The 13,425-nt window shown below is 47.2% G+C and overlaps 1 protein-coding gene and 1 pseudogene across 6 annotated transcripts in view; one reads left to right on the plus strand and one right to left on the minus strand.

Annotated features, from left to right (window-relative positions):
• Positions 1-13,425, minus strand: part of STX2 (syntaxin 2) — a 51,276-nt gene that overhangs the window by 23,055 nt on the left and 14,796 nt on the right. For all 6 annotated transcript variants that reach the window (XM_015109711.3, XM_015109712.3, XM_028830169.2 and 3 more), the window contains exons 3-4: positions 10,628-10,727; positions 1,957-2,031 (exon numbers count right to left, since the gene is read on the minus strand). In XM_015109711.3, coding sequence (XP_014965197.2) covers positions 1,957-2,031; positions 10,628-10,727 — 175 coding nt within the window. The remainder of the gene's footprint in view (positions 1-1,956; positions 2,032-10,627; positions 10,728-13,425) is intronic.
• LOC114671229 (small nucleolar RNA U13) lies at positions 4,786-4,875 on the plus strand (annotated as a pseudogene).

Below are 13,425 nucleotides of genomic sequence, written 5' to 3' on the forward strand. Positions count from 1 at the left end.
CATCAGATGTGTTTAAATCCATTGCTCACAACGATGGACGAGAAGCAGCAACAGAGACTCTCCCTGGTCGTCTCTGGAGGACTCCAGGGAACCGACCTATGAAAATTACACCAGAGAGAGAGAGAGTCCAACGCTGATCCTCTCTGTCCTCCATGATCTGTGACCCAGAATGCGCTTTGGCTCCCTTGGTCGGAGAAGCCAGGTCATTTGTCCCACAGAACCTGCCCCGCTGCACACTTTGCTGATTTCACCCTGCTGTTGCAGAGCAACACGTTCAACAGGCTCTGCTGTCCTCTGTATTTACTGTGGGCTGATAGAGTCTCCAAACTTTATTCAATTCAGGAGTTGAAGGGGAAAGGTTTCTTTTTAAATAACTATTCCAGCAACTAAATAAAGAAGGAATAATAAAATCAGGATATTCACGCTTGTAATCCCAGCACTTTGGGAGGCTGAGACGGGCGGATCATTTAAGGTCAGGAGTTTGAGACCAGCCTGGCCAGCATGGCGAAACCCTGTCTCTACTAAAAATACAAAAATTAGCCAGGTGTGGTGGAGGGCGCCTGTAGTCCAGCTACTCAGGAGGCTGAAGCAGAAGAGTCACTTGAGCCCAGGAGGTGGAGGTTGCAGTGAGCCGAGATCATGCCATTGCACTCCAACCTGGGTGACAGAGACTCCATCTCAAAAAAAAAAAAAAAAAATCAAGATATTACTGCTTGCAACTGCTAATGAATTATGGATCTTGGAAACAATCATCCATTTTTGACAATATCACAGAATAGAAAAGAATGTTATATCTTATTTAAAATGTTACTGAACTTACTTAGAGCCAAGAAAAAATGTTAATATCACCACTAACATCTTAACATAACCATGAGAACATAAAATCTGTAATTAGATGCTGCATCTTTACATTTTAAAAACCCACAAAAAACACCTGAATCAGATAAAGCTTAGAGAATTTAACTACCAACCTCCAGCAAAGTCAGAGGACGGCAGAGCCTATTAAACACGCTGCAGGGGGAGAATCAGCAAAATCTGCAGCGTGGCAGATTCTGTAGGACAAATGACCTGGTTTCACCAACCAAAGGAAAAAGTGCCAGAGAGAAAAATGACGAAGGGAGACTCTCATTTTTAAAAGCCAGAGTTTGGTCCTTACTTGGGACTCAATTCAAGCGAACTGTTTTTAAAAAAAAAAAAAAAAAATCATAAGACCACTGGGGAAACAGAATCTCTGCCTGGATATTTTGTACTATCAAGTAATTACAATGAAGCTGGGTTTAGATATGATGGTGGTTGTGCTCTGGGGGAAGCTTCTGTTTTTGAAATACACACTGATGAAATCTCAGATGCCTGGGGTGGGCTTCAGAATGCTCTGGGAGCGGGTTGGGGTGGGAGCTCATGGAGAGGTGTGGAGCTGGGGGGTTGGCTTGTGGCCGCCTCCTCTGCTTCTGCACACATCTGAAACCTGCCGTAATACAAGTGTTTCGCCATCTGCACAGAGATTGTTTTTGATCTTGATGCCATTCTGCAAAAATCAAATACCATGTGTTCTTCTACCAAATCAAGAAAAGCAACCTCTGTTTAAGTCCCAGGTGAAAGCTCTAAGCCTTCCGAAAAACTGCTGCTGCTAAAGCGGAATGCCAAACATCATCCAATAAATTCCACTGAGTTTGAAAGAAACGAGCAATTAAAGGGTCCATTCAAGAAGAGCTTGGCAATTCACCCTCCCAAACATCTGCAACTTAGCCTGAAATGTCATAAAAAATGTAACAGTAACAGTTTATAAGCAAACACACAACCTTTTTCAACATGAATTAGTACTCTGAATTACATACAAATAATTTATTTTAAAGCAGTCACAATTTTAATTTTTAAAAATGTAAAATAACAAAAACCAATAAAGAATAAAATAACAAAAACCCACACTCCCAATTAAACATAAAACTTCAAACTTACCCTTTAACTTGGCTCGAATTTTATTTGCAGTTTTCTTGATTTCTTTGTTCAGATCTTCAAGCTCTTCTTTTATTTCTATAAAAATTTAAAATAAAAAAATAAAATACAGCATCTGAGCTATAACATCCAACATAAATGATATCCAATAAATTTAAGTGAAACAGTATCCTTAGTAAATATTCACTTTTTTTCTGTAAGAAAAACTACCACTTATACCAGTGGTTCTCAAGGTGGGTTCCTAGACAGCAGCTTTCATAAATATCAGGTGGGACCTTAGTAGAAACACAAATCCCCAGGCCCCACCCTGGACCTACTCAGAAACTGAGGTGGCGGCAGTGGCCCAGCAAGCTGAGTTAGCAAACCCTCCAGGTGACACAAGTTTGAGACTTGCTGGTCTACACCAATGAATGAAACGGCTGCCTAAATCCACTGCTAACACCTAGACCTGGGAAAGGAAAACGGAGACATAACAATGATCTCAACAAAGTCTCCTGTGTGTGTGCTCTTCTCTGGTGCTATCAGCTGTCTCCCCAAGACGCCCAAAGAATCACAGCCACCACTTCAGTGCTGCTGGGCCGGCTGCCCTGGGCTGGCTTCTCACACACTCAGGGCTGCAAGCAGAGGGCGACGGAGGCAGGGGCCGGCCTCCTGACCTCCGTCAGGAGGGAGGCTGGCAGAGCAGGGGCCAACACTCCAGGGCGGTGCTGAGACCTAAGGCCACCCCAGGGCGTCACGGCAGCCTCTGCTTTCACGCCTGGCTGCCCCAGAGCCCAGGAGGGTGGCAGGATGTCTGCTCCATGCCACACACTCACGTCTGCCAGTCCGGTGGCTGAAGTGACCTGAAGGGGGTTTCCCTCTCCTCTGGCCAGAAGTTGCTGAGACAGGAAGGCCCCCACCCCGTCTCTGGAGCCCTGCTGTCGTTTCACAGAGTCCTGCACTTGCCTCTCTCACTCAATCTCACACGCATCAGCCAGGGAAATGGCAAACGTTTCCACCATAGACAACTTGGCCAAGAATGAAAGCTTTCAGAGATGCCCATTCTCCTCCTGGCACCCCCTCAGTTGAGCACACACAGGGTGCCCTGAGTACCCACTGCACACCAGCGCGTGCTAAGTCTTCTTTCCACGCTCAGCTGTGGTCATCAGATGCAGCCTGGATCCTCCAGGGTTTCAGAACCAGATCAGAGACTGAGTGATGTCCAGAGGTGAGAGGTCACGCACCAGTAATACCTACTGAGTGCTCTACGTGTGTGAAGGCTCATGTCATGCAAGGAGGCTAAGAAGATCACCAGGGATCTAATAACTTGGTAAAAAAAAAAAAAAAAAAAAAAAAAAAAAAGATAAGGCAAACCCAGGAAGCGCCAATGCCAGGCAGAAACTAACAACGGACAAGACAGGTTTCACAAAACGCCATGGGCAGCCAGGAGAAGAGGCGTCTACTGCAGCTGTCCCGCAGGAGGGGACATCTGACCTGGGAGTGGAGAGACTGGCGGCTTCTATCCCAGGCAGGAGAAGGGACTGCAGCACAGAGCAGCAGGACAGTGGGCTGAAGTGACTGGCGTGGGAGGAGGCCGACTGCAGGCTGCCCAGGCAGGAGGGTGCAGGCCCGCCTGACTTTGGGGCTTTTACTGAGGGCACCAGTCAGCACTGAAGGTTTCTGAGCAAAAAAAGACATCAGCAAAGATGCATTAGAGATTTTTTTTTTTTTTGAGACGGAGTCTTGCTCTTGTCACCCAGGCTGGAGTGCAGTGGCACAATCTCGGCTCATTGCAACTTCTACCTCCTGGGTTCAAGCAATTCTCCTGCCTCAGCCTCCCAAGTAGCTGGGATTACAGGCCCCCACCACCACACCCAGCTAATTTTTGTATTTTTAGTAGAGTTGGGGTTTCACCACATTGACCAGGCTGGTCTCAAACTCCTGACTTCGTGATCCACCCGCCTCGGCCTCCCAAAGTGCTGGGATTACAGGCGTGAGCCACTGCATCCAGCCTAGAAAGATAATTTTTTTTTTTTTTTTTTTTTTTTGAGACGGAGTCTGGCTCTGTCGCCCAGGCTGGAGTGCAGTGGCTGGATCTCAGCTCACTGCAAGCTCCGCCTCCCGGGTTTGCGCCATTCTCCTGCCTCAGCCTCCCGAGTAGCTGGGACTACAGGCGCCCGCCACCTCGCCCGGCTAGTTTTTTGTATTTTTTAGTAGAGACGGGGTTTCTCCGTGTTAGCCAGGATGGTCTCGATCTCCTGACCTCGTGATCCGCCCGTCTCGGCCTCCCAAAGTGCTGGGATTACAGGCTTGAGCCACCGCGCCCGGCCGAAAGATAATTTTTAAGCAGGGCACAGTGGTGTGCACCTGTAGTCCCAGCTACTTCAGAGGCTGAAGCGGGAGGATCACTTAAGCCTAGGAGTTTAAGGCCAACCTGGGCAACTAGCAAGATGCCATCTCTATTTAAAAAAGGAAAGAAAAAAGAGAAAAACGGAGAAAAATTATTCTGATAATGGATGAAACTAGAAAAACAGAGAAACTAGACACAAAGGGGCCATTTCGTGGTTCTCCTCTGTGAACATGTTTCTAAAGGGATATTCTCAGGGGAATCTTTCTACCACCCCAAGAGGTATTCTGAAATCTGTGGGGTATTTCCAGTCATCATAAAAAAGGCAGAGCCACTGGCAGCCAGAAGACAGGAGCCAGGAATGGCACCAGCCAGCACCACACAGCGCTCCTGAGCGTGAGGACGACACCAGCCAGCGCCGCACAGCGCTCCTGAGCGTGAGGACGACACCAGCCAGCGCCACACAGCGCTCCTGAGCGTGACGACGGCACCAGCCAGCACCACACAACGTTCCTGAGCGTGACGATGGGGTGTCCATGCACGTGTGAGATGTACCACCCTCGAACCTCGTTATGTCAGCACATCACCCGCTGACCTGCATAACTTCCAAATGGACACTGCTCACTCGGGCAGGAGAAAAGACCTGTTTTCCTGAGCCCAGAACCTAACTCCAGCTTACAAATAAGTCGTATTTTCATCTGCATCGTTTCAATATCCAGTGGATTTTCAGGAATGCAACTGCCGTGACACCGCTCTGCATGGCGAGAAAGCTGTACTTCATTCTATTTCAGCGACACAACTGCCTTAGGAAAAGCACAGGGAAGCCTGCTGACAGCATCTGAATCACAACGCCTCATCAGCTTGCAGTCTTGGCTGTCAGTCACAGGACTTGTTTGTAGGGGGCAAGTGCCTGAATTTCGTTTTCTGGTGTTGTGCCTGAGCCTGCACAATACAATTTGTACTTCAGTATGTAAGTTACTTCCATTTTATGTCTTCTTCATATTAGTTTGGATATTACATGTTTTTAAAAAATTATGGAAGTAGGTAGGCTATATCATCTATGAACTTCATTTTAGGACAGTAAAGGGAACACAAAATGCCTTATAAAATAGGGCATTTAACGGGAATTAGAGACTTGCTATGAATAAAGAGGGGGGCAGGTCCACAGTTTGTGGCGGGAGTGCTGGCTCCCGTGGCGCATGAGGCTGATGCAGACCCCCCCAACGCCTGGCCACTGTGCCTGGGGAATGAGGGCTGAGTGTAGGCGTCGAAGTGAAAATGTACACACAGCAAGGGTATTTGTGCAGCGGTCCGGCCCAGCCAGCGCCTGAGCTCAGCTGAGGACAATCAGACTCGGGAGACAGTCGTGAGCCACTGCGCGGCCACAGAAACCACGAGATCTGAGCGCCCGGCCTGCCGGTGGATGAGACTCTCCCTCTTGAGCTGGTGGGCCACAGCAGGACTCACTTCCCTGGGAAAGCAAGCCCTGAGCTCTTACACAGCAGGGGTGGGAGGCACTCAGGAAGGAAAGAGTGACCTTGCTGCCACCACAGGCACACAGGGGCTTAGGCAGCTCATCAGCAAAATGAAAGAGGCACTGCCTGTCTCATCCTGCGAGACACCGGCCATAAGGTCACATGTGACAAACGTGGCATTTCCAACCACTGATATCAGGCACCTCCTCTTCCAGCGGCCTAGGTGATTCAGCTCAATCCTCCTGCTGAGAACAATTAGAAAGGGTAGACACTACTCTTTTCAAATCTGTGGAAAGCCATTAGAAACCTAACAAGGTGCAAAAATAAACAAAACAAAACAAAACAAAACAATAAAAAAAGAAAGAAACCTAACAAGGCAGGAAAGCAGACTCAGACGAGAAAACCCAAGGAGGTGGGTCCCACTTTTGCAGCCACTTTTACCGGGGGCAGGTGCCAACTCCATAAAAGGCAATTGGGCTGCAGAGAAGCGGAGAAAAGTGCTGACTCGGAGGACAGGCAGGTGGGAAGCTGGCCCTCGCAGGGGCCGAAGCGTCAGTCTAAATCATCTCAGTCCCTAAAAATCAGGTCCAGAACTGCTGGCGCTTCTCACCATCTGCCAGAAATAAAAATACATCACCTCTTTATAAAGAAAATATCATTCAGGACTCGAATTATTACTACACATCATTCCAATACCAAGCTTAAAACTCAAATCAAAAATAACCAAAAAAACACACACAAAAAACCAACAAAACGGACATTAACCCATCCACATAGGCACCAGTTAATGAAGTTACAAGACACAGACGTTAAAACAATTACATTCAAAGAGATAAAATGTAATATCATAAATTTTCTCAGAGAATAGGACAGTATTAAAAGGAACCAAATGGAATTATAGGAGTTAAAACCAATCCAAAAATAATTCCATAGATGAAGAAAGATTCCCTGACCTGCAAGACAATCGCTGAAGAGAAATTAAAAGATAAGTCGGGAAAACATTTTCAAAATGAAATATATAGAGAAAATGACGAACAATAGAGAACAAAAGAGGACAGACAGAAAGGATATAGTGAAAAGCTCTAAAAGACAATTCCAGTCGCAAAGAGAGATGACAGAAAAAGGAGCAAGAAGTAATGGCCAAAGTTTGAAGAAGTAATGGCCAAAGTTTTTCAAAACACAGCCAGAAAATGTCAATCCAAAGATTCAAGAAGCCTTATAAGAGGGAAAAAGAAAACGAAAAACATATTTTAAAACATCAAAGTAAAACTGCTAAAACCAAAGACCAAAAACCAAATACCTTAAAAGCTCTAATTAGCTGAAAAAAAAAAAGTAAAGCCAAAGACACTGGAAAAATATGTTTTAAATCTTCAGAGTGGTGAAAGAAAGTAACTTCTAAACTAGAACCTTCTACTCAGTGAAAATATCCTTCGAGAATAATACTAAACTGAGGATAACTTCAGATCATAGCGAATCTTCACTGAAGGAGGTAAGAAGGAAGCGGAGAGGAACCGCAAGGGCAGGAAGGCCTCGGGTGGGGTGCTCCCAGCCTGTGGTGGGGGCAGCTGGGCTGAAGCAGGGCAGGGGTCCTGGAGCCAAGGCTCCCTAGTAAGGCCCTGCAGTGGGAGGGGGTGCCGGAGCCTGGCCACGCAGCTCCTTACGGGGGTTCAGGGCTTCGTTTCTGAAGGCAGAAAGCCCATGAGTGGCCCCCATGCCCTGCAGGGGAGGAGACAGGAGAGAGGCAACATAGCGAGATGTTGTTTCCACACACACACACAAAAAAAAAAAGGTGTGTGTGTGTGTGTGTATACATATTATTTATATGTGTGTGTGTATATATGTTATACATATATGATATATATAAACCTGTAATCCCAGCTACTCAGGAGGCTGAAGTGGGAGGACTGTCTGAGCCCAGGAGGCTGAGCCCACAGTGGGCTGAGATCACGCAGCTGCACTCCCGCCTGGTCGACAGAGGGAGACTCCGCTGGGGCGGCGGGGGAAGAATCACAACAGCACTGAAAGGCAGATGCCACCACTAGCCCATTTCACACGTGTGGGAACAGCCCCGGAGATGTTAAGTGATGCGTCCAAGGCCACACAGGGATAACGCTGGAACAGGATCGGTGCGGCTTCCTCCAGGGCCCTCAGGGGCTTCCGCACAAGGACCCGGGTCTCCATGAGTCTGATTTCCCGCAGAAAAGCACAGAACGCACGGGAGCAGGCGGCGCTGGAGACGGAGACGGCGCAGAAGCGGTCCCAGCGCAGTCCGAGGGGAGCCCCAGGGAACTGCTGAGGGAACAGGAAGCGGAGAAAACGCGAGCGCGCGCAGCCGCAGGACGACGGCCCCCCGAACACAGGGCGCCAGCCAGGCTGACGGCTGACTGCTGGAGCGAATCAAACCCCCGCCGTCCTGCAGGAGAATCCCAGCCTTGCCGTCACTAAAACCCAAACGAGAACCACACACACTTCATGCTCCTGCAGGGCTGGATCCGTGTCTTGGAGGGCCTGAAATATCTACGTTTTGCAAAGACGCTCTTTTAATACAAAAGAAAAAAGAAATAATACAAAAGTAGAAAGTGAAAAAAGAAAAATGCAGGTAAAAGGCCCTTCGTCCACCTCTCTGCCCTGGGATCCGTGGCTGCAGGTGGCGCGACGCGCGCGGTGCTAGGACCGGGGACCCGCCCGGGACCGGCTGCCTCTGGCGCCACCTGGCGGCCGCCGTGCCCAGCCCTGCCCCAGGTCCTGAGGTTGACGGGAGGGCAGCAGCCTGGGAATCGCCTGCTCACCAGGACCTAAGCAGGGCGCCTGCCCGAGGATGGGGAGACACGGGGGAGGCGGAGTACCGTAGTCCCCATTCCTCCCTCCCACCCTCCCCTCTTTCTTTAGGAACAGGGCGGGAAGGCCAAGAGCCTGTCCCTCTCTGTATTATCCCAGGCCCGTCATTGGGAGAGGGGAATCACTGCATTTTGCTTTTTAAAGACCAACCAAGGAAGCGGCTGGAGGCTGCTGCCCACATTTTGGTTCACACTCTGTCACAAAACAAAAGACAAAAAAGCAACGGTTTTCTTTAGAGCCCGAAAGGGACTATCATCAAACAGTAACAGTTCTAAATTTACTCAAAAAATATTCTATCTGCTATGACTTGGCAGCAAAAATGTTTTGGAGGTAAATTATTCCAAAAAAAATGCTGATACTTATTCAAATAGAATTTCCCTAAGCATTAAGCATGATGTTAACAGATGGGACATAAAAGGTCCTACGGGCAAATAAATGTGTGAAACACTAAACAAAGCTAAACAGGCTTCCTTCTAGGAAGACTTCTCAGAGCCTTGATTATTCTAAGGTTACTGCAACTTCCCAAGAGGGGCTGGGCGACGGCACGAAGAGGTCCCGGGAAGGATCTGGCCGTAGCACCCTGGCTGCACCGATTAGCTCATGAGAGGGCGGCTCCAGAAACATGTTGGGAAACACACTTCTGAGCCACTGAGAAGGCACAAACAGAGGCTCAGAACCTTATTTTACAAGACACACACAATTTTAAAATGCGTTCTTTTTCAATTTAATACTACTTTATTTTTTCAACGTACGGCTACACTAAGTAATAGTCCAACAAAAAATGTATTTGCTGGCAACTTTCCTCCAAGACCAAAAATACGTGTGCCCCCATCACCACTTCCATTCAATACTGTACTGGAGGTCAGCTAAATAAGTCAGTTAAAACTAACAAGCATAAGAGCTGCAAGGAAAAAAGTTACTATTATTCACAATGATATGATTGGGGACAAAGACAATCCAACATTAGCTACAGAGGATATTAGAATTAATAACTGATTAGGCAAGGGGTACGAGGCCAATATGCAAAAATCATTGTATTTCTATATGCCAACAACAAACAGAGAAAATGACATTTAAAGTAGATATGGCTGGGCGCGGTGGCTCATGCCTATAATCCCAGCACTTTGGGAGGCCGAGGCGGGTGGATCACAAGGTCAAGAGTTCGAGACCAGCTTAGCCAATATGATGAAATCCTGTCTGTACTAAAAATACAAAAATTAGCCGGGCATGGTGGTGGACGCCTGTAGTCCCAGCTACTCGGGAGGCTGAGGCAGGAGAATTACGTGAACCCAGGAGGCAGAGGTTGCAGTGAGCCGAGATTGTGCCACTGCACTCCAGCCTGGGCGACAGAGCAAGACTCCATCTCAAAAAATAAATAAATAAATAAATAAAATAAAATCATGTCTTTTCTCCCAATGAGGAGATGCAAATACCGTGGGGAAGCAAATTGGGACAAAAATCCAGGTTCTTCAGCTGCTTCCACTGAGCTCCTTTCACTCTTCTGTGTGCCTCAGATTCAAAAGGAAGCAAATGTGAAGCAGATAAAGAGAAAAAAAGCATTTCTTTTGTGCCATCCTCCACAGGCACTGAACGCAGCACAGTCCATACAAAAGCTCCTCCTTAAGACTTTCAGAGTCACCTCAGTGTGTCTTCCTATTTCACTCTGCTCTTACAAGTACTGTTTCCAAATCAATCCCGGATTCACTGCCCTCTGAACATAAAGTGCTGTCTTGCTGACCTGTGGTCTAATCTTGGCTCCTAAGTTCTGCGAAGCCACTTTCGTGTATTCTTTAGGATCTGATCCATCCGTGGTCCTCACTCGGGCTGCCCATGACAATCACATGGGCAGCTTCAAAACAAACCATACAGACGCCCTGGCTCGCCCCAGGCCAAACGCCTCAGACTCTCTAGCTTATCAGCATTTCGTACAAACGCCCCTGCATCTAACGTGAAGCCAGAGCCGAGGCCTGTGCTGCAGACAGCAAGAGAGACACACAGACAGACAAACTTTTTGTTGTTAAAACCAACAACTTACTTCCTTCTGGGTTTGGTGCAGAAAGAATGATGCTGTGGTTTTTCTTTACTTCTTCAACATATTGAGTTATTTTATCAATACTGTTTCTAATCTCCTCAACCTAGGAGAGAGAGAGAGTCATTATAGCATGGCAAACTCAAATCTGTGACCACTTTCATGCCCTAAAAGGGGAAGAATAAAGGAGGGAAATAAATAATTACCACATAAGAAATAAAAAGCCTCTCCCATTCTCACACTGATATAATTTTTTTTTTTTGAGACAGAGTCTCGCTCTGTCGCCCAGGCTGGAGTGCAGTGGCGCGATCTCGGCTCACTGCAAGCTCCGCCTCCCGGGTTCAAGCCATTCTCCTGCCTCAGCCTCCCCAGTAGCTGGGACTACAGGCGCCCACCACCACGCCCGGGTAATTTTTTTTTGTATTTTTAGTAGAGACGGGGTTTCACCGTGTTAGCCAGGATGGTCTCGATCTCCTGACCTCGTGATCTGCCCACCTCGGCCTCCCAAAGTGCTGGGATTACAGACGTGAGCCACCGCACCCGGCAGTCTCATTAAATTTAAAAAATAAAGATATACCCTATGAATATTTCTGCCTTCATACCTAAAGCAGTACCAATCACCATTCACCAGGAAAACCTATCAGGCTGTAAAAATTTCTAGTCAAGTCCCAAGCATGACACAGACGGGGCCAATTAGAAGCGTACTACTACTAATACCCATTTTCAGTATAACCAGGAAGTAAGCCCATAAAACATGCGGCACAGTGGCTCACACCTGTAATCCCCGCACTGTGGGAGGCCAAGGTGGGCGGATCACTTCAGGCCAGGAGTTCGGGACCAGCCTGGCCAACATAGAGAAACCTCTTCTCTACTAAAAATACAACAATTAGCCGACTGAGGTGGCACACACCTGTGATCCCAGCTACTCATGAAGCTGAGGCTCAAAAATCGCTTGAATCAGGAGGCGGAGGTTGCAGTGAACAGAGATTGCACCACTGCACTCCAGCCTGAGCAACAGAGCAAAACTCTGTCTAAAAAAAAAAAAAAAAAGAAAATAATAATAATAATACTCTTATGGGAGGAGGTATCTACAGCTCACACAGCCAAACCTTCATAATTGTTATCTTTGACCTCTAAATGTTTAAATTCAATATGTGTTTCAAAATGTAATGTATCATTAGCAAGATTTATCTAGATGGAGTCATAACATTATCTTCAAAAACCTCTATGTCACGCTGAAAAATGACCCTAAAGATGTTCAGGTCCTAATCCCTGGGCCTGTAAGTTACCTTATAGGACAAAAGATATTTTGCAGATGTGACTAAACTAAGGATCTTGAGATGGGAAATTACCCTGAATTCTCCAGGTGGGTCCTCATTAACCCATTTATGCCAGAGGCTACAATTCGTGTGTGTGAAAAATCAGACCTTGGCGATGACCCTGAGCACTAGGATATAAATAACTCGCACAAGCTTAGCATTCCAATAATGGAACACTAGGCATAAATGGGTTAAAGTCGTAAGTGTTCTTAGAAGACAGCAGTAGAGGGACATCCAGCTACAGAAGTAGCAAGGTGAGCCCTGAAGCAAGATGCTCTGCTGCCAGCTCCTACCTCCTTCCTCATTTTAAAATAGTTATTATAGGCCAGGCACAGTGGCTCATGCCTGTAATCCCAACACTTTGGGAGCCAAGGCAGAAGGATCACTTGTGGCCAAGAGTTTAAGACCAGCCTGGGCAACACAGAGAGACCCCATCTCTACAAAAACTAAAAGAAAAGAAAATTAGCTGGGCACAATAGTCCATGCCTGCAGTCCCAGCCACTCAGGAGGCTGAGGCAGGAAGACCACTTGGGCCCAGCAAGTTGAGGCTGTAGTGAGCTGTGATTATACTACTACACTCCAGCCTGGGCAACAGAGCAAGATCTTGCTCTTAAAAAAAAAAAAAAAGAAAGAATTATTAACCATTACATGTCGTGGCACAATCCACGTCCTAATCCCGGAGTCTGTGAATATGTCGCCTTGCACGGCAAAGGGAACTTTGCAGATGTGATCCAGTTGAGTCTTGAGACTGCCCTGGATTATCTGGGTGGGCCCAATGGAACCACAGGAGTCCTTACAAGACAAGACAAGAGGACCAATGTTGGAAAAGGGACACTTGATCATGAAAACAGCGGCTGGAGTGATAACTTTGAAGGTGGAGGAAAACCAAGAACACAGGCCGCCTGCGGAAGCTGGAGAGGAAGGCAGCTCCAGGAGGCTCGCAGCTCTGCCCTGCCAGCACCTGAGCTTCTCCAGGCCCTGGAACTAGGAGGGGGTGATAAACGTGTTGTTGAACCACAGTGATTTGTTACAGCAGCAGCAGGAAACTGACACACATGTCAACATAAATAACACATTTCTGTGAAAAAATAGATCTCCAAAAAATCAGTGGAAACAGGGGCAGTGATTTGCACTTTTTGTAAATCTAATGTCTAGCTTAATAGAAAGCACCCTGATCATCACAGATACTCTTGGGTTTGGTGTGTTGGCTCTGAGAAACTCCGTCACTGTGCAGTCATAAGAGAGTAAAAATGGCAATGATCATCTTAGTATTACTTTGAAAAGAGCTTTGACCACAGAATCCTCTTGAAAGGATCTTAGGGACCCCAAGGACTCCTAGGCCAAGCCCTAGACCAGATTTGAAAAGTCTAAGTATTAAAGAATCACGCAGGCCAGGGGCAGTGGCTCACGCCTGTAATCCCAGCATTGTGGGAGGCCAAGGTAGGCGTATCACTTGAGATCAAAAGTTCAAGACCAGCCTGGCCA

The sequence above is a fragment of the Macaca mulatta genome, chromosome 11 (assembly GCF_049350105.2).
Source record: "Macaca mulatta isolate MMU2019108-1 chromosome 11, T2T-MMU8v2.0, whole genome shotgun sequence".
Lineage (NCBI taxonomy): Eukaryota > Metazoa > Chordata > Mammalia > Primates > Cercopithecidae > Macaca > Macaca mulatta.